The sequence below is a fragment of the Alexandromys fortis genome, unplaced genomic scaffold (assembly GCF_014885135.2).
Source record: "Alexandromys fortis isolate MF-2015 unplaced genomic scaffold, M_Fortis_MF-2015_v1.1 scaffold_59, whole genome shotgun sequence".
Classification (NCBI taxonomy): Eukaryota; Metazoa; Chordata; class Mammalia; order Rodentia; family Cricetidae; genus Alexandromys; species Alexandromys fortis.
In genome coordinates this window covers 5,748,124-5,768,509 of record NW_026067943.1, presented here as the reverse complement: position 1 = coordinate 5,768,509, position 20,386 = coordinate 5,748,124, and the positions used below count along the sequence as shown (strand labels likewise).

At 40.2% G+C, this 20,386-nt stretch overlaps 1 protein-coding gene across 6 annotated transcripts in view; it reads left to right on the top strand.

Moving 5' to 3' along the window:
- Tmcc1 (transmembrane and coiled-coil domain family 1) overlaps positions 1 to 20,386 on the top strand; it is a 200,165-nt gene that overhangs the window by 134,760 nt on the left and 45,019 nt on the right. The window contains exon 1 of one of the 6 annotated variants that reach the window (XM_050148366.1): positions 8,037 to 8,178. The exons of 4 other annotated variants lie outside the window; for them this stretch is intronic. In XM_050148366.1, coding sequence (XP_050004323.1) covers positions 8,152 to 8,178 — 27 coding nt within the window. In that variant the 5' untranslated portion in view covers positions 8,037 to 8,151. Of the gene's footprint in view, positions 1 to 8,036; positions 8,194 to 20,386 lie in introns of those variants that run through there. One more of the 6 variants, XM_050148364.1, reaches the window with a different exon arrangement.

The window sequence follows — 20,386 nt, the reverse complement described above, 5'->3', positions numbered from 1 at the left end:
TGAGTCCCATTTGTAAAAGCAAAGAGTCTTTATTTTAAGCAAGTTTGCAAACTCGGTCCTCTCTGTGTGTCCAACGTATTGTGTAGGCCCATAGTTCTATATGATATGGCAACCAGGCTATGAAGCCATAGTTCCCCACCTGAGTTGGTTACGTACCCTTCCAGACAGGCTGATGTTACCCTAACAAAAAGCTCAAGATATGCTGCCCCTTGCTTTATGTCAATCACCCGAGAAGAGGTGTCAATTCCAAGCCAGTGACAGAGCTGCAGACGTGACAAAATGGGCATAGAAAGGTGTGGTCAAAGGGGTAGATGTGACTAAAAGCCATTTACCTGGTTACCTAGGAAACAGAATGCTAATGTATTTCCCCCTCAGTTTATGTTTTGATATATAAGGTTGTTTGGAGAATAAACGTGAGGAATTCTTCAGGATGGGAACTCAGGACTTCATGAGGGATCATGGACAATCTCTCTCCTGATAAAGCCATGTGAGTTGTGTCTTTATTCCCGCGTCTCCACGCCGGTCCAGAGAGAGATGGTTTATGTTGGGGTGTGGTCCAGACAAATAATTTATGGTCCAGGCTAGCACCGGACCCAGACAGTATTGGAATAATCGGAGAGCCCAGAGCTCAGTTAGAGTTGGGTTTTTATAGTTGTAAAGGCTGGGGTGAGGGGTTTCTGAGGTTCAGGACCCCTGATTGGCTGACATTTGTCTAGGGGTGTCCTGGTGAATGTGTGCTGGCAGGTGATCCTATCTACTATGGTTGGAACGTTAGGAATTTCCTTTGGATGGTCTGGTTTTGGGTGGTGCTTGGGTAATCTCAGTTTGTAGTCTTACCTCAGGGTAAACTACTGAGTGAGACTCAGGCCTCCATTAAGCTTATCATGGCTGAGTCCTACAGAGACCAAGAAACTAGAAAAGGGCTGGTAGACAAAATGACTGAAGTTAAATGTGGAAGAGAAGCTGGGAGAAGGGCAGCGCAGCCCATAGGCTGGAGAATTCATGGTATGGGGCCAGGTATGCCAGCCAAGAGGATCCTGTAACAGGTAGGGACTAAGGCATGATGGAAGAATCTGGAGGGCCAGTATCCACTTAGATATATGTTAATAGCCATTTGTCCCTGGTTTGAGACTTAACATAACCAAGTTTTAATTTTAATGCAAAAGTAAACAAGCATATTAATGTCAATACTGCATAATTTTTAAAATTTTATTACATTTTGTTTAATTTGTTNTTTTCAAGACAGGGTTTCTCCGTAGCTTTTTGGTTCCTGTCCTGGAACTAGCTCTTGTAGACCAGGCTGGCCTCGAACTCACAGAGATCCGCCTGTCTCTGCCTCCCAGTTCTGGGATTAAAGGCGTGCGCCACCACCACCCAGCGTGAATCCTATTTCTTATTGAGTTTTTTGAATGCACATAAACTTGTTTTCATTTTGTTTGAAAAAAAAGTCTTTGTAGTCCAGACTGACCTCATGTGTGGAGAGATTGTCTTAGTTAGAATTTTACTGCTGTGGATAAATGTCATGACCACAGCAAATCTCATTTAATTGGGGCTGGCTTATAGGTTTAAAGGTTTAGTCCCTTATCATCATGCCAGGAAGTATGGCAGCATGCAAGCAGACATGGTGCTGGAGAAGTAGCTGAAAGTTCTACATTTGGATCCAAAGGCTGCAGGAAGAGAGAGTGACACTGGGCTTGGTTTGAGCTTCTGAAACTCAAAGCCCACCCCCTATGACACACTTCCTCCAAAAAGGCTACAACACCTCCAATAATGCCACTCCCTGAGTCGGTGGGAGCCATTTTCATTCAAACCACCACAGTGATCTACTTGCCCCAGACTACCAAGTGTTGAAGTTAACCTGTGCTACCACCACACATAACTTTGTAAGTTATCTTAAAGTCTTTTTTAGAAGTAAAGTAGGATATGAATTAATAACTGCCAGTTATTAAGACAGAATTATGCAGTAATATGCAAAGTTACATCATAATATTAAAAAAACAACTCTGGGCCTCAAGATTTATAGTCATGAAGTGCATGAGCAGAGATGTACTTTTTGAAACATAATTTTAGAATTAAGGAACCAGCTATGAAGGCCATAACTCCCTAGCTCTGAAGAAAGAAGAAACACAGTCCTGAAGCTTACACGTTTTCTCTCCTACCCTGAAGGGAGTGGGTCATACACCACCTGGTTCTAAGCTTTTGAATAACAGTAAGCTATTGTTAAGTGGTCACTAAGTTTGTACGTCTCACATGGGAGTTTTTAGTCTGTGTTTATTTAAATTATAATTTCTATTTAGTTGTCATTGTTGTTTGGTTTATGGAGACAAGATCTTACTATGAAGCCTAGGTTGGCCTCAGACTCTGAAGTGCTAGTATTGGAGGTACATGCCACCATGACCACCTCCAGGATTGTGTGTGTGTGTGTGTTTGGTTTTACTTTTGCTTTATGTGGTACTCAGCTCTTACCTCTTACGTATTTGTAGATATTTTGGGCTAGGTAATTTAGAAACAACAAGAATTTTACTTCACACAGTTTTGTAATCCAAGATCAAGGTACCAGCAAATTTAATTTTTGCTGAGGACCTGTCCCTGTTCTGATGGTGTTTTCTTGTTGTGTTCTTATGTGGTAGAAGAGGTGAGAGAGTAGCAGGAACTCTTTCATAAGGGCACTGAACCTGTTTCTGAACATAATTAAGTAATAACTAAAACATGGGTGTTAAATTCCAAGATTGTTGGTAGGGGTGCGGTGGTCACCAGCATTTGAACTGTGGGCCCAGAGCACCAAAGGTTTAGCACTTGACTAAGGCAGAATATTGGGGTTGTTGATATGTGTTTTTGCTCTTCTAGGAATTAAACCCAGGGTCCTGCACATGCCTGACAGGTGCTGAGCCACTGAGCCACACCATTGGGTGCTAGCACATTACTGGTGTGTAAGCTCTGTAACTTTTCCTTTCTGCTTTTGTACTATAAATATTTTAAGCAAAAATAAATAGAGAATAACAAATACCTAATAACCATGGCCAAGCTTTTTGTTATATTTGCTTGAGACAGAGTTTATTTTTATGTGCCACTCCTCGATCTGTTCCACTTCTTTAGAGGTAGTTTCTATTCTGAGTTTGGGATTTTTTTTCTCAACATACACTTGTTTATGTATTACTGGAGCCCATCTAAAACTGCCAACTTGGTTAAATTGAGAAGCACCCAGGAGATTAACAAAATACACCTCTAGGTATGTCTGGAAGTGTTACTAAGAGTATTGAAGAAGGCAGGGTGTCACATCCTGAATGTGGGCAGCACCACTCCTCAGTTTGAAACCTGGGTAGAGTAAAAGGGAAGAAGGAGGAAGCTCTACCCGCAGGCATTCCCTCTACTTCCCACCCTCCAGGACAGAAACTCTGCCCCCACCCCAGCACGGTGGCATGTCCTACTGTGAGCCAAAATAAACCTTTCTCTCCTGAAGTTGCTTTGCCTGACTGTTTTGTCACAGCAGTGTAAAGCTAACACAATTGCATACACAAATCATGTGTTATTTAACAGTGATACATTCTAATAAATGGGAGTGTGTGAGCCTGCATGTCACAAACCTAGGTGGTTTAGCCTGAGCATATAATATGATTTATTGCCCGTAGGTTGTCTTGCTCTCCATAGGTGACTGAGATCAATACAATTGTAGTACAGTTATATAAACATAGAAGATATTATTAAATACCAGATTTAAAAAATTGGTTTTTTGTGTGTTTTAATATCATGCCTGTATTGGACACTTTATATGAAGAAGCTGGCAGGACTGACTAGAAGTAGCGCTAGGTAAGTCAGGGTATAAAGAACCAGAAATTTCTGTACAGACCTGCTCTATAAGGACGCCTGAAATTTTTCTTCATTATAGTCTAGCCTTAGTTTATTGAGTTATTTTACTTTGTGGACCTCTTAAACTTTTTTGTTGTTTGGTAATGACACTTAAAACACACATACAAGTTGTGTGTGGTTGCCCACTGTCTTTAATCCCAGCACTTGAGAGACAGAGGCAAGAGGATCTACGTAGTGAGTTCCAGGATAGCAAGTAGTATAGACAGACCCTGTATCCCCCCCCAAAAAAAATGCTGTTTTTGTGTTGGAGGTGATGGTTTTATTGTTGAGCTTTTTGTTGTTATTGTTGCTATTTTAAAAATCATTTTGTTAAAAACTAAAGATGTCGTGGACTGCACCAGATGGCTCATCAGATGAAGATTTGCTACCAAGCATGGCAACCTGAATTTAAGATGGAAGAAAAAATCAGGTAGTTTGTATTCTAACCTCCACATGAGTGCCATGGAATTTGCTTCCAAACCCTAACCTCCAGTAAATAAGTCAATGTAAAAAAAATTTTTTTTAATCAAAAACCTAAACCGTAAGACACGAGCACAGTCTACTAGAGTCAGAGTCCTGAGTGTCTACAACCACACATCCTATCCCACTAGAAGTGAAGCAAAGGTGAGCTACACTAATGGAGCTGCTGTTACCTCCTATAACAGCAGTGCCTCCTGAAGGGCCTGCCTGGAGTACGTTTATCATTAATTTAAAAACATAAAGCTGAGTGTATAGAACTAGACATCTGTGAACACAGGAACCACAGCACACTGCTTCTACCAAGTGCTCTGTGCATCATTACATCATGTGTCTTGTTTCTTTGGTTGATTGCGCATTTTAGGTTTTGGGTTTGTTGTTGTTCTTGTTTGGTTCTTTGGTTTTTGGCTTGTTGTTGTGTTTGTTTTGTTTTGAGACAAGGTCTCACTATGTAGCTCTGGCTGGCCTACCACTTACTATTTAGACCAAATTGATGTAGAAGTTCAAGATCTGTTTGCTTTACCTTCACCTCCTAAGTGCTGGAATTAAAGCTATGCATTACCATGCTCAAAACTTTTGTTTGTTTTTACAATGTTGATCATTTTTTTGCACTGTTGAGGGCCTTAGATTTACTAGGTAAGTACTGAGCCACATCTCTGATCCTTGTTTTTTCAAAGCTGAATCTCTAACCTGCCATAAAGCAACTATTTGAAAACTCTGAAAGGTATGCTGTAAAGGTAATTTTGTTTTCCAGAAATGGTCTCCAGAACCCAATCTAGGCTAGGAGACACATGGGACAGCTAGCTCACTTGGTTTTATTCTAATGCAAGTGGAGATTTGTCTTTTTCCCTGTTGGCTGGGGAATGACCTCACAGTCTTGAAATTGGCTACTTTTTAAAGAATTGATTAAAGGAAATGAAAGAAAAGAGAAAGAGGGTAAAGTGCTCTATATCATCCAGTTCCTGGAAGGGTAGGGGGAGTGTGAGCAAAAGCTTTACCAGCTGGGAAAAATGAAGATTTGTATGAGGGCTAGGCTTGGTATTTCATGCCTTTAATCCCAGCACTTAGGGACTCAGAGGCATACAGATCTCTCTGTGAGTTGGAAGACAGTCAGGGCTTCGTAGTGAGACTGTCTTCAAAGTAGAAAGAAAGAGAGAGAGATTTGCACAAAAGTTTTGTAAGTGGACAGGCTACCTTTGATGGAGGAGAGGGTGTCATTTCTTATAGTGTCAGCACTGAATTTATCACCTCACCCATCCCCAGAAGTGGGCATCACTCTGAGTAGAGAGAATGCTAAGAGAAGGAAGAAGAGAATACAGAAAGACCTTGTTTCTCTGTTTTCTCTTTCTTATACTAAGAAATCCACACAATTCTGAAGTAACAATAGATTGAAGTCCTGCAGGAACCTGAAACTCTTGAGGGCAGAAATCATCTCTGATTAGTGGAAAGGGGTCCTAAAAGGTTGGAATGTTTGCTTCCTCTGTTCAGCTGCGTGGCTCCAAACATAGTCACTGTTTAGAAATTACATGACTGAGAGAAGAGTATGAGTTCCCAGTCTTCTGACTAGATAAGGAGGACCCCGGTTGCACAGAAAGTACTGAAGAGATTAGACTGGTAGGAGACTTAGGAAGTAAACTCCTTAGATTTTTTTCACTAACCATTCAACTTGCCTGAGTGTCCATATGCTGTGCATGCACAGTCTGGCCCCAAACAGGCTGAGAAACAAAATGTGGCTTAGGCTATGGCTAGGTCCCAGACTGGTAATAGGGCTTGGTGTCCATGTGAAGCAGATCTGCTTAGCATTGCAAAGACTTTAACACTTAGCTCATGTTGGAACAGTCTACAAAGGCTGGCCGGAAACTAAACTGAGGAAAACTAGATTGGCTCCGCTGATTGTTACCCTTTATATGTACTTAGCAGTGCCTAGATTTTTACAGCAGTAATGGAAATATGTAGGGTACGATAAAAAGTGAGCAGACATTAGAAAAAGTAATAAAATTATCAATTCATATGGAGGAGAGGGGACTAAAATAACACTGATGTTAGCATTGCCCAGAGAAACTTAGAAACATCAAATGTCTTCACACCTCCAGAACTAGAAAGGTCAGTCAGTCCACAGTTAGAGACGACAGCCCACCTCTCTCCATGATTTCTAGAACCCAGCAGGCAGGAAGTAAGCAAAGATCCAGAAAAGTTGAGCATCTCTTCTAAACTTGATTCTAGAAAATGTTAAGCAACAGAAAACATATTACTCTGAATGTTTGTAAAACATGCATCAAGGTGTGGGCCCTGTCATGGGTCATAAACTAGAGGTATAAAAAGCGACATAAAATCTGTTCTCCAGCTGAAACAAATTAGGGAATAATTTGAGCAGAAAATCATAGTATATCATGTCAAAATTTGCTAGAGAACCAGACATAGTAGGGAACACCTTTAATCCCAGCATTTAGGAGGCAGAGACAGGTGGATTGCTGTGAGTTCAAGGCCAGCCTGGTTTACATAGAGGGTTCCAATATAACCAGGGCTACATGGTGAGACTCTGCCCTTAAAAATAAAATAAAATTGGTAGATGCAGGGCTCAATAAGTAAATTCCTTGCAGAGAACTAGCCCAAGGACCTGAGTTGGGATCCCCAGTACCCATATAAAAAGCCAGTTACCGTTCTAAGGAAGAAAAGACAAAAGGATCCCTGGAGCTTGTTCATCAGCCAGCCTAACCAAATCTGAGTCCCAGTTTGACAAAAGACGCTTAAAGGCAGAAAACATTTGAGGAAGATAACCAGCGTATTTGTGTGACCTCCACACACAAAATGCACAAATTGCTAATGTCCAGAAAGAAATAGGTTGTTACCACATGAATATCAGGTTTGTGAAAGGAGCTGTGAGTGATTCTATGCAGATAGTCACCTCAGTAGAGTGCTAGACTTGACAAAGATGAAGTCAAGCACTTATTTATTTATTTATTTATTTATTTGTTTGTTTGTTTGAGATAGAGTCTCATGTATACCAGGCTGATATGAAACTCTGTATGTAGCCATAGATGACCATGAATTTCTGATCCTCCTACCTCCTTCTTTCCAGTGCTGGGATTAGAGGGTTACACCACCATGCCTATATATACTATGCTGGGGACTGAACTCATAGACATTCTAGGTGAGCACTCTGCCAGTTAAGCTATATCCTCAGCCCCACACATATACATTTTTGGTAAACTAAAAAGAAATGGGATATATGAAGTTGGACATGTGTGAAAAATGAAGTTATTAGTAATACCTTCAGTCCTAGTGTATATCCATAGTCAAAGATATGTTTTCATAATATTCTGCCTGCTCTGTATTAAAATGACAGAGAAGATTTGGAGCTCCTCAGCTAGGTCTCAGTGTCCAGGAATAGGAGACTCCAACCTCTTGTCAAAGCAGAATCAGTGTGTTTGTGATATAAGTCGAGTGAATCAATAAGTTCTTCAGATTCCTCACTTCCTGTTCAATGAGAACATTTTTTTTCCTACATTTTAATACTGTGAGCTGCCTGTGATTGGTGTTGAAGGTGTTTTCAGTGTCATTGCTTAACTGGACTGGAGATGATCTCATGTGACAGCATGGAGCTCTTGTTTTGGAGTTGCCATTACTTTCTAGAACAGGCATTCTGTATAGCTGCCAACATGCCCTGGGTACTCTTGCTTCATATTGCAGTGATACTGCTTTGTCAGGGTAGAATTCAGCCTCGCAGGGCTAGAGCCAGTCTGCTGACCTCATGCCACAGTACAGCATGTTCAAACCTGGGAGAAACTCAGGGGTTACGCGGCATATTCCTCCTCCTCCCTCACAAGCATGGAACCGGCACTCTCCTCGGAAACCGTATGTTGTATATGTGTGTGTATCTGTCTCTTTTTATATATATCTTCCTTGTTCCTTTAGTTATACAGCTTTAAGTGGGGGCTGGTTGCGCAGACACAGGAAACTGGGCTGCTGGAACTTAGCACTCTTCAGCAGCAGAGCTCAGCCAGGGCATGTGCTATTTTAAGATGGTGAGTTTGAGATAATAGAGAATCCTGTTATGTTTCCTAGCTGTTTGTTTCACTCATAGTTATTTGGACAGAATGCAAGGGGTATTGTGTGGCTATATAGGCATGCTCAGATCGTACTAGAGTATCCCAGCAACTTGGGTGTGGGGCCTGTTTCCATGCAGAATAGATGTTATCCTGGGTTTTTCAGGCTACAATGTTACCGGAAAACAAGCATTTCCTTAAGTGAACAAAAGGGTTTTATTTGCCTTGGAAGATTAGGAAAGACTTCGGTTAAATGTGAAGATGCCAGGCATGCAGAACAAATAGGAATTTGAGTTAAAGCCAGTTTGAAATATTTCTCACATTCTTTTAATAAAAGGCTTCTTATCTTTGCACTACTTGTTTTCATTGTTTTTCCTGTGAAATGATGGTTTTCTGAATTATGAACAATATGTACATCTCTGTTAATTTTCATCTTTAGATCAACATCACAAGGCTATACAGTGAACTAAACAGGAAAATGATCCAGCTTTATGCAACATCCCCCATGCTCACATTTCATTTTTAGTTCTGAATGGAAAACTGAGCCATTAGATTGAGTTCACTATGGGTTGGTTTTATAAACAATGCATAAATACTTTCTAAGAGATAATGGTTTTTTTTTTAAAGCAAAGCCTAAATTCTTTAGAGTGGTTTTTTTTCCTGATTCTAAAATTAATACTGTTTGATTGTGAACAGTTGGACTTAAGCTCCAAACAGATTTTTCACTGTGGAGTTTGATTTGTAAATGCCGACCTTATTAGCAGATTTGTGCTTCTGATCTGTGCCTTCCTTTTCTGTTTGTTCTGAATCTTGATCCTAAAATCTTGGCAAATGTTGTGTTTGTTCTGAAGTTATAAAAGGTCAGTTTATTTATCAGTGTCTTATTAAGAATGCTAGTACAAGGACTGGAAAGATGGCACAGTAGGTAAGAGTGCTTTTACTGTTCTTGCAGAGGACTCAAGTTTGGTTCCCAGCACCCATAACAAATGAATCTCTACTGCCTATAACTCCAGATCTAGGGAATCTGGCACCTCTAGCTGCCATGGAAACCTACACTCACATTTAGAAACACACATAATTAAAAATTATAAATCTGTGAGGGAAGAAAAAAAGAATGGTAGCACAGGCTGAGTGGGATGGTATGAAGTTGAAAGTATTCATAGAAGAGCCCTAAGAGATAGGGCAGACACAATCAGAGTTACATCTTGTACTCCGTCAGCCCAGTGTGAGACAGGAACATAATGCAGAACTGAAACACTCCGGTTGCCTTTACCAAGTACTTGCATTACTCATAGTAGTAGAAATCTTTCTAGAGCTGGGAGGACCCAACAGGTCAGTTGTAGACACTTGCATAGCATGCAGAAGCCTTAGGTCCAGTCCTCAGTAACCCCTACACACACACACACACACACACACACACACACACACGCACGCACACACACCACCCCAAAACTGAATATAAATAAATAAATTATTTATTAATTTGTTTTCTGGAGCACAGTGTGCCTGAGTGGATTTCTTATATTAAACAGTATCCTTACTTCATTATCCATATCTCTTCTTCAAACTAATAATCCACTCTGGTCAACTAAAGTATTCTTACTGAAGCATTGATTTAAATATACAACAATGAAGTACCTGCATCTGCATCTCAGATTCTTAACAGAACTAGGTGCATCAGGAGGCTGTCAACTGGGACCATTTGTGACAGCTGAACACCTTTCTACACTACAGAATTAGACTTAGAAAAGGACAATTAGCTAACTGTAGAAAATCAGTGTGGAATTTGAAGGAAGGGGAACTCTAGAAGTCACTATTGAACTCTTCTGCACTTTAAATGTTTAAGATTTTATAGTGTCCCCAGAGGTTACTCCATTCTAAAGATTTTTTGCCCTTTTCCTTTCTCAGTAACCCTGCAGTAGCCACACCTTTATATATTTATGTCAGGTCATAGACATCCTAGACAATTCCTTGACAGTATTATGTGAGCTTTTTCTACAAATGCTCAAAAATTTACCATGGCAACTTAAAACAAGCTTGGCCACAAAAAGATGCTGTACTAAGTATACTTGAAAGTTTAGAATACAATGTTCTTTAAGCCTAAGTTTTATTTACATTGGACTGTTATTAAGTGATTAGTTTTTAGGTTTTTATGATACAATAAAATTTCTTTCACATCTAAACTTCTGGCATATGGAGATAGAGGTCACCTTCACGTGTTGTTCCTTAGGAGCTGTCTACCTTGTCTCTTTAAGACAGTGCCTTTCAGTGAACCTGGGATTCCCCATATGAAATAGACTGACAAACAAGCTCTAGGGTTTGCCCCTTATGTCCCTGGCATTAGGATTATATATGTGTGCTTCCACGTTAGCTTTTTTATACCAAACCCAGGACCTCAGTCTTACAAGAAACAAGAACTGACTGAACCTTCTCCTCATCCCATTAATTTTCATTATTAAAATGTAGACGCAAAGCCAGGTGGTGGTACAAGCCTTTATCCCAGCACTCAAGAGGCAGAGGCAGGCAGATCTCTGTGAGTTTGAGGCCAGCCTGATTTACAGAATAAGTTCCAGGACAGCCAGGGATACACAGGAAACACTGTCTCAAACAACCAAAAATAATAAATACATAAATATATACATAAGTATATGGATGATGGATGAATAAATAAATAAATGAATGAATGTAGAACCGGGTCACAAGACTGGAGAAACAGGAAGACAGAATATTTTTTAACCTTTTTCCTAAACCAGAAGAGGGCATTACATCCCTGATCCTCTGCAAGAGCAGCCAGTGTTAACAGTTTTCATCCAGAGTTGAGCCATTTCTCCAGCCCCCAGGGATGGTTCTTAGAGAAAGTGTCCAATACCTGTTTATCTTAAGATTGTCCTTTGTGGAAGCAGCAATAAATAGTTTGTGTTACTTATTTTGTTGTTCTCCATTGAATTAATTATATTATATCAGATTACCGCTGAGTTTTGGGGCTAAATGAAGGAAAGAGGATATAGGACTTATAGCTTAGAACAACTTTTGGCATTTTCAGGGACCAGACCTGAAGAGCCATGACCAACTAGTCTGAAGTGTGAAAACAGGATTAGATTATGACAGTCGTCCCTGTTCTCACTGACCATGTGGTCATGGTTCAGATTGAACAGAAGGAGCATTTCCATTTGGAGGCCAGGGCTTTGGGGTTACACTGTTGCATAGTCTCTGTTGTCTCTGGAAAGAATAACATGGTGAGAAGGTGAGGCTCAGGAGGCCTGACTTGTGGAGTCCACCCTGCTGTAACTAGATAGGAACAGGAGTTCAGTTAGCATGCCAGCACTTTTATTTCTTATTGTGAAATAAGGCTCTTTCACTAGAAAACTCCTAAGGATCTTGCAATTTAGGGTGCCTAGATGAGTATGTATGTATAAATATATATGCATACACAGACCTGTATAAATTGGCATTTAAAAAAAGTAACATGAGGGCCAGCAAGATAGCTCTACAAGTAAGAGCACTTGCTGCAAAGCTTAATGCGTGAACACCCACCCACCACACACACACACATACACACAGACAAAATAAAGATGGCTTAGTGGTTAAAAGAAGTTATCGTGAAGCCTGATGTCCTAAGTATTAATTCCCAGGTCCCATATGGTGGGAGGAGAAAACTGACTTCTGAAGGAAGTCTGGCCACCCATGTACAAAATAAATAAATAAAAATAAAAGTAATACATTTTCCTATCTCTCTCAGAAATAGATATTTAAGCCCCAAACTGTATGCATTCTCTGTTTATATTCAGTTATATTAGATTTAGAAAACAATTTCCTAGCGCTGGTAAGATGGTTTATGAGGTACTTGCTGCCCGGACCTGAGTAGTTTGATCCCCAGGACCCACATATTGGAAGGAAAAAACCAAATCCTACAAGTTGACCTCTGGCCTCCACATGTGTGGCACACACAGTGAATGAATGAACGAACAAGCAAAATTTAAAGCTTGATCATCTCACAAAGACCTGTTTGTAATTAAATAGCACATGAATGGATTGTGTTGGGAGCCACAATTAAGGGCATAGACTTCTTAGAGGTCTAGGCACATGAAGAACTTAAATTGAACATACCCTGGCCTCACCATCATATCACATTTGACTTTTGATTCAGTATCATCGTAATCAGTAATTGATAACCTAGGTATGTGTAGTTGGTGCCTCTGTAAAGGCCTTACCTCCAAATAGAGTTCTGTGTTTATGTAAACAGCCCGAGAGTTCATTGTCATTGACTTGACTACTTGGGATTAACCACAAGAGAAGACAAAATGCAGTTGGTTATCTGCAGTGCGCTTAGATTTCTAATATGAGTCTTAGATTTAGCTTGAGCTCTAAGTGGTCCTTAGTCTTTAAATCATTCCACCCTCACATTAACTTTGGGCTCCTCATGAAAAGCCTAGCCCTTAGCCCTTTAATCTAAAAGCAGATCATCTTACTACTTAGGCACATTTTTATTCTATATTTTAATTCATATGCATATCTTGCCTGATTGTTTATTTAACGTGTGCATCTATGTGTATGCACATGCTCACGCCCCATCCTGGAATTCACCATAGAATTCAGACTGGTCTCTAATTCATGATCTGCCATTGTGTATCATCACACCTTACTAAAATCAGAGCTTTTTATTTTTTTATTTATTTTTATTATTATTAAAAAATTTCCACCTCCCCCCACTTCCCTCCCCCTCCCCAATCAGAGCTTTTTAAAATAAGTGTTAAATAAGCAATCAGGTATAGTAGTCAATGCACGCCTCCCATCACTTGGGAGGCAGTGGTAGGCATGTCTGAGTTTGAGACCAGACTGTTAATGCTTTGAGAAATAAATTCTCGGGTTCCTTAGTACTTAATTATTATCATTTAAAAAAAAAAAGTGTATAAGTAAGTGCTTTAAAAAGGAAACCCTAATTACTAAAGTGTGAATCAGATTTTCTAAACTTAAATTATTTCATGTTAAACCTCACTTCTAGTAGGATTGTTGTGGGGTAGATCAGAGTATCTGGGTTTCAGCTCAGCATTTAACAGAGTCCTGTATGTAACTTTATAGCTAATCTGGATACTTGTCGGTGTGAAAGAAGGCCTCTGATGGTTTGCTTCAGGACACTACCTGCTCTGATCAACCTCTTTGTTAATTCCTTGATTAAAGATACTGCCTTGCTTAATTAGAGTGAAAGATGTCAAACAACTAAAAAGAATAGTTCATTTGAGCAGCAGTCTTGGAATCCAGGAAATTCACAAAGAAAAGCAGACAGAGGTCAGCACACCTTGTGAACAGCTGCTTCACATTTGTGTGAGTCTCTGATAGGGCATCATAGGTCTTCCTGCCTCAGCTTCCCAAATACCGTGGAAGCTGGAAGCCCTGGCTGACCTAGAACTTACTATGTAGACCAAGATGGCCTGGAATTCACTGAGATCCACTTGTCTAGCCACCCAGCTTTAAAAACAAAACAAAACAAAAAAACTTAAAAATGTGTATTTTTTAGTGTATGGATGGATGTTTTGTGCCTAATCCCAGAGAAGGCTAGAAGGGGGCATTCGGTACCCTGAGCCTGGAGTTGTGAGACAGTTGTGAGTTGTCACTTAGGTGCTGGGAACCAAACCTGAGTCCTGGAAGAGCAACCCAAGCTCTTAACCACTGAGCCATCTCTACCCCTTCCTCCTGTTCCCCTACATGAGTGTTTTTTAAATATAAGTTCTAGAAATTGAACTCAGGTTCTTGTGTTTGTAGAACAAGTATCTTAAGTATTTTTTAAATTAATTTTAATTTGATTATAAGGAGCTAAAATAATTTTGTCACATACCTAGGTAGGTGGAAAATGTTTGTTTGTTTGTTTGTTTGTTTTAGGCAGTTGCCAAAGCTAAGAAAAACTAGAGACAGTGCTGTATTGATCACCCTACTGTGTTTTTTGAGACTGGATCTTACTTTGTTAGCCCAAAGAGCAATCAAGTTTCCCTGCCCTGTGGGAAGTCCAAGGACCACCCACCTCCATCCAGGCCTAGGAAGGTGAGCATCTGGATCTTACTTTGTAGACAGGACTGACATCAAACTCCTGGCCATTCTTCTTCCTTAGCCTCCCATTGCTGGGATAATACTTGTGAGCCACCACAACAAGTTGCATTGTTGATTTTCTAAGCATAATTTAAAAACAGAGATCTTCCATATTCACTAGTTCTTTGTATTTACAGTGTACATGAGTTCTAGGCCAAAGAACATGTGGACATCTGGCTTAATGTTTCAACTTAAATATTGGCATGCGTCATAAAATGTTTTAGAGGCTTTATTCACTTTGAATTAAAACTTAAGTGTCTTTGCTTTCATTCTAACCTTTTGTATAAGAGACTTTTTTCCTTATAGCAGTTCAGAGTATTTAAATTTGAAATTAGAATTTTTATTCTCAAAACTAACCCTGCTTTCGTTTTCCATATTTTAGTCACGTTCTCCTCCTTTTATGCTTGAAACAAGGGCTCTAGATTTCTTCCCTCTTCTCCTTCATCTCCAGGACAAAGGCAGCAGCTTGCAGAAGAACTATTGGTTTGTTTTAATGTGTTCTGCTTCCTTAGCACTCCAGGCTTCACTGTGTGTGAGTCATCCTCTCAGAGGTCTCCACTCTTTTCTTGGAGCCTTTTTGTCCCTTAAGTAAAAACTGCCAGTGCAGAATGCCTGAAACAGCGTGGAAAAACACAGTAGCTTAGCCTGAGCTCACCCAGCAGAGTAATGTGTTCCTTCCCTCCTTTCTAATCCCAAAGACGTATGTTTGTGTTCATCAGAACTCATTAAATACCCACTCTGTTTGGTGTAGGTAACCTCATGCAGCTCACTGTCCCTTAACAACTCACCTTTCCTCTTGAGCAAGCCTGTTTATGCTTTGTCTGTTCTCTTCCTGTTTCTTGGCCTAAACTTCGATTTATTTTAATTATATATTGGGGGGGGCATCATAGTATGCATCATAGTATATGTGTGAAGATCAGATAGACGATTTGCAGGAATCAGTTTTCTCCTGGCATCATGTGGGTTCTGAGGATCAAACCCAGTTCATCAGGCTTGACTGCAAGTGCCTTTACCTGCTCAGCCATCCTGGGGGCCATGATTATTTTAAGTTTTATAAATCACAGTCTCAGAGGGAATGGTTGGAAAAACAAGGATTCAAATCTGTCTGCTATGCAGACACTAGCATACTTCAAACCCATTTACTGTGACCTAGTGTTTTGAGCTTAATGTTCCCAAACAATAGAATACTATCCTGTGATGGCATCTTAAGAGGAAGGATGAAAGGCTGAAAAACTGGTTATTTATTCCTTTATTTGTAATACAAAGAGGTTGAGAAAGATTTCCTATTGGTAAGTTGCCAGCTGATAGCTTCACTCCTGCTTCTTCATTCTTGTTATAGCTCTTTTTTTCATTCTGGTAATTGTCTTAAAATTAAAAAAAAAAAAGCATTTCTTTGAAACTCTGTGTTCTCTGCAGGTTAGTGGCAAAGCAACAGTGATAAAGCTAAGTGGTTAAATGGTGTCATGGTTTTGTACTTTTTTCCCCAAGCCATCTGTGACAACTGATATTTTGCAAAGAACAAATTAAAATAAACCTTTGTTTTCACATTGACTTGAACTAACTCATCAAATATTATTTTTAGCAGTTTTCTTATTTTCTGACAATGTTTATTTTTCATATTTATACTATTACCTATCAAAAAAAGCAATTATTCAGTTGTACTTGCTGAAGCACAGTGGAACAGGCTATCAGTCCCTTGGTGGGAAAGAGTACATGAGCTGGTGTGTCCTGGTTGGACTGACTTGACAAGATTTTCCCCAAAAGACAGACAGACAAGACAGAGAGCCAGGTCAGACACTGAAGGGAATATGTATCAAGGAAGGAGTTCTAAACAAAACTTACTTAATCAATTTGTCTAGAATTGGATTTTAAGAAGGACACAGATGTGCTCAGGAAAAAGCTCAGATAGCTACAGAAGTTTTGGCTGAACAAAGAATCTTTGTCAACACTTGACTGGCATGTTCTTCACCTGAGATTTAGAAATCTAATAGCTATCTAAGTAGGACTTTCAGGAGAGTTATTACCATCTAACAGTGATGGAATATAGCATGAAAACGGCTTTTCAAGTGGTAAATAGCAATGCTTTTTTTGTTTGTTTGGTTTTTGGTTTTTTGTTTTTTGAGACAGGGTTTCCCTGTGTAACAGTCCTAGCTGTCCTAGAACTAGCTCTTGTAGACCAGGATGGCCTCGAACTCACAGGGATTCACCTGCCTCTGCCTCCCAAGTGCTGGGATTAAAGGTATGCAACAATGCATTTTTAAAATATTTATTAATTTTTATGTTTATGAGTGTTTTGCCTGCATGTGTCTTTATTCACTATGTGTATGCACTACCTACAGGGGTCAGAAGAGGACATAAGATCCCCTGGAAATAGAGTTACAGATGATTTGTTTGGGGGATTGTTTTGTTTTGTTTTTCAAGACAGGGTTTCTCTGTGTAGAGTTGGTGTCTGTCCTGAAACTAGCTCTTGTAGACCAGGCTGGCCTTGAACTCACAGAGATCCACCTGCCTCTACCTCCCCTCTACCACCCCCCCACCCCCCCACCCCCCCCACCCCCGATTGCTAGGATTAAAGATGTGTGCCACCATTGCACACACCTGACTTTTTGTTTGTTGTTTGTTTGTTTGTTTGTTTGTTTGTTTCAGCGGTACAGTTGATTGTAAGCCCCTATGTGGATGCTGGGGACCAAAACTGGATCCTCTGTAAAAACAGCCAGTGCTCTTAACCTCTGAGCCATCTGTCCAGCCCCTTTAATGTATTTACCTATGTATGTGGGTGATGTGAACATATGTGTGTATTTGTGTTTGTGAGTACATGTAGAAGCCTGAAGTTGATTTAAGTTATCTTCCTCAATTGCCCTCCACCATATATATTGAGGCAGAGTTTCTCATTTGAACCTGGGTTTGTCACTTTGGCTAGTCTACCTCACCAGCTTGCTCCTGGGATCACAGGCAGGCTGTCACACCTACCCAGCATTTACCTAGGGTCTATGAATCTGAACTCCAGACTTTACACTTGCCTGGCAATCACTTTCTCCACAGACCATCTTCTGCCCCTGTTAGCATTTTTTAAAAGCATAGTTTACCCATGCCTCCTCTGAATGGTAGCTTTCTGGTGGTATAGTAAGCTATGATGATTCATTTTCTTCTTTTGAAATTACTGAGTTACTTTATTTAGCATAGAAGATCATTTGGAAGATTAAGAATCTTTAGTCAGCCTGGGTTCTGTGGTTATTTGTTCTTTTCCTTGTTCTGAGCTTGAACCTGAATCCTTACACTCTACCATAGAGAGAATGCCCCGCACCAAGAGTCTTGGTTAGTTGTTTGCTTTCTCTCCTGAAGAAACTGCTATTCTGAGACTGTCAATCAGTGAAATTTCACTTGCCCTGGATGTTTAAGGTATAGGCTCAATCTTTACTGCTGCCAAAAAGGGAAGGGAAAGGCTACTATTTTGAAAATGTTTCTTTATAACATTGGACATTAGTTTCATTTAAAATAAAAAAAAGTAAAGAACTTAGAGCCAGGTAGGTGTTTTTCTTCCTTTAAATTGAAACAGGGTCTTTTATGTAACCCAGTCAAACCACAAACTCACAATCTTAATAGCCAGGCATGTTTCTGAATAGTATTAATATAGCAATACCATGTGCAGTTTTGAGTTCCAAACAAAATTAAATAGATGAAATGTTATTTTTATCTTCCTGGAAACCTTGAAAACAGTTGTGCCTTGTGAACTTTGGGTTTAAAGATGTTCTCTATTGTCATCACCTTGAGAATACTGGGCTCTTCACCTTACAAAGTAAATTTTTATACACCTCTTCATTTGTTTGGAGGGATTTCTTGGGAGTTTCCCAGCACTTCCTCGTATAAGGCCATGTGTCACCATGCAGGATTTATGATGATCGCTGCTATGAAACAGCGCCCCGCTGCACCTTTTGCCCTTAAAATGATTGCCATGGATTAGAATATACCTCCTAAAAGTTCTTATGATAAAATGTGATTTCCACATATAATGGTAATGATATTTGTTGGAGGGGCCACTGGAAATAATTAGGATTAGATGACATTTGAGTGGGGCCTTCACAGTAGCCTAAGCAGCTTCATGAAGAGAGAGCAGCGTCAACATTCTTGCCCAGTCTTACCATAAAATGCCTGTACTTTGTTAGTGCAGCAGGAAAATCCTAACCCAGGTACCAGTGCTATCCACTTTGACATCCAGCTTCCAGAACGTGAGCTAAATAAACTTATATCCCTACCAATCACATGGTTTCTAGGATTTTGTTATAGAAACAGAAGATGGACCAGGCAGTAGGGAATGACATTATAAATAGTTCTTTTGAGATAGGCAGAGCCTTAGTAGTACTAAGTTAAATACTGCACTTTTCACATTTGTTTGTTTGTGTGCTTGCATGTGTTCACATACATATATATGTGTAGGTGCATGTATGGATTCTGGACATCAAATTCAAGTCATTGAGTGCCTCCACCCACTGAGCCATCCCATCACTCCCTATACTCTGCTATTGTTGAAACCGTGTCTCTTCATAACCCTTTCTGTCCTGGAACTCACTATATAGTTGACTTCAGACTCACAGAGACTCACCTGCCTCTGCCTCCTGAGTCCTGGAATTAAACACAGGTACCACCATGCCCAGCCCTTGTACTCATTTTTGGGTTTTTTTTGGGGGGGGGGGTTCGAGACAGGGTTTCTCTGTGGCTTTGGAGCCTGTCCTGGAACTAGCTCTGTAGACCAGGCTGGTCTCAAACTCCCAGAGATCCACCTGCCTCCGCCTCCCAAGTGCTGGGATTAAAAGCGTGCACCACCACTGCCCGGCTCTTGTACTCATTTTTGAAGTATTGTTTTAGCTAGTCTGAAATGGTCAGTGCCAATGTTCTTTTTGGAAATCTTAAAACTCTGCCACTAAGAAAAAAAAAAAACTGTGTCCTGCTTTCTGAACTAATTGGCTCTAACAGTAAAAGAAAATGCTTGCCCTATTTAGATGCTCATATGACCATTTCCAGCTCCTTGCTTTGTAGTTTGCTTCCCCTGCCCACTGGTTGGTTTTATATAATTGAGAGCTGCTATAGTCAAACAAAAATTTCCCTCATCCTGAATTCCAGTGGGAAGTTAATACAATTTCTTACTTTGAACTGAGCTAGTTTGGGGGTTTGGGGAGGGCTGACACAGAAGATTCCTTGAGGGCTACGGATTCCCAGCTGACTAAGGTCTTCCCTACAAATTTGTTCTGTACCGTCCATGACTATTTCATTTACCTCTCATCCCAGTGCCCCTTGGCTCAACTGGTAGCCCTGGCTGACCTGGAACTCTGTTTATACCAGGTTAGCCTTGAACTCACAGAGACCTCGTGCCTTTGCTTCCTGGGATTAAAGGTGTGTACCACCACACCCTGGTATAGACCTGTAATCCTTTGGTTGGACTAGGGCAGGAAGATCATGAATTGGAGGCTAGCCTGGGCTACATAATGAGATCATGGGTCATAAAAACAAAAAGTTAACAAACTCAGTGTGGGCCCATTTAAGAACCTAAAGCCAATATGTGTTGGCCCATGCCTTTAATCTCAGCACATTGGAGGAAGAGGCAGGTAGATCTCTGAGTTATGAGACCATCCTGATCTACAGAGCAAGTTCCAGGACAGCCAGGGCTACAAGGAGAAATCCTCTCTGAAAAAGCCAAGAAAAAAGAGAGTACCTGGTTGTTTAATCAATATAATGAAAGAACATACTACTGTAAACACATAAAGGACTGTCCTGCTAAGATCCCTAGTGCCTTCCCAAAAAATAATCTTTTTCTCTAAGAACTGATATTTTCCTTTGTTTTTGCTTTTTAGGTTGTTTTTGGTTTGGGTTTTTTGTTTTTTTAAGGCTTATTTGTTTATTAAAAATACAGTGTTCTGTCCACATGTATGTCTGCATGCAGA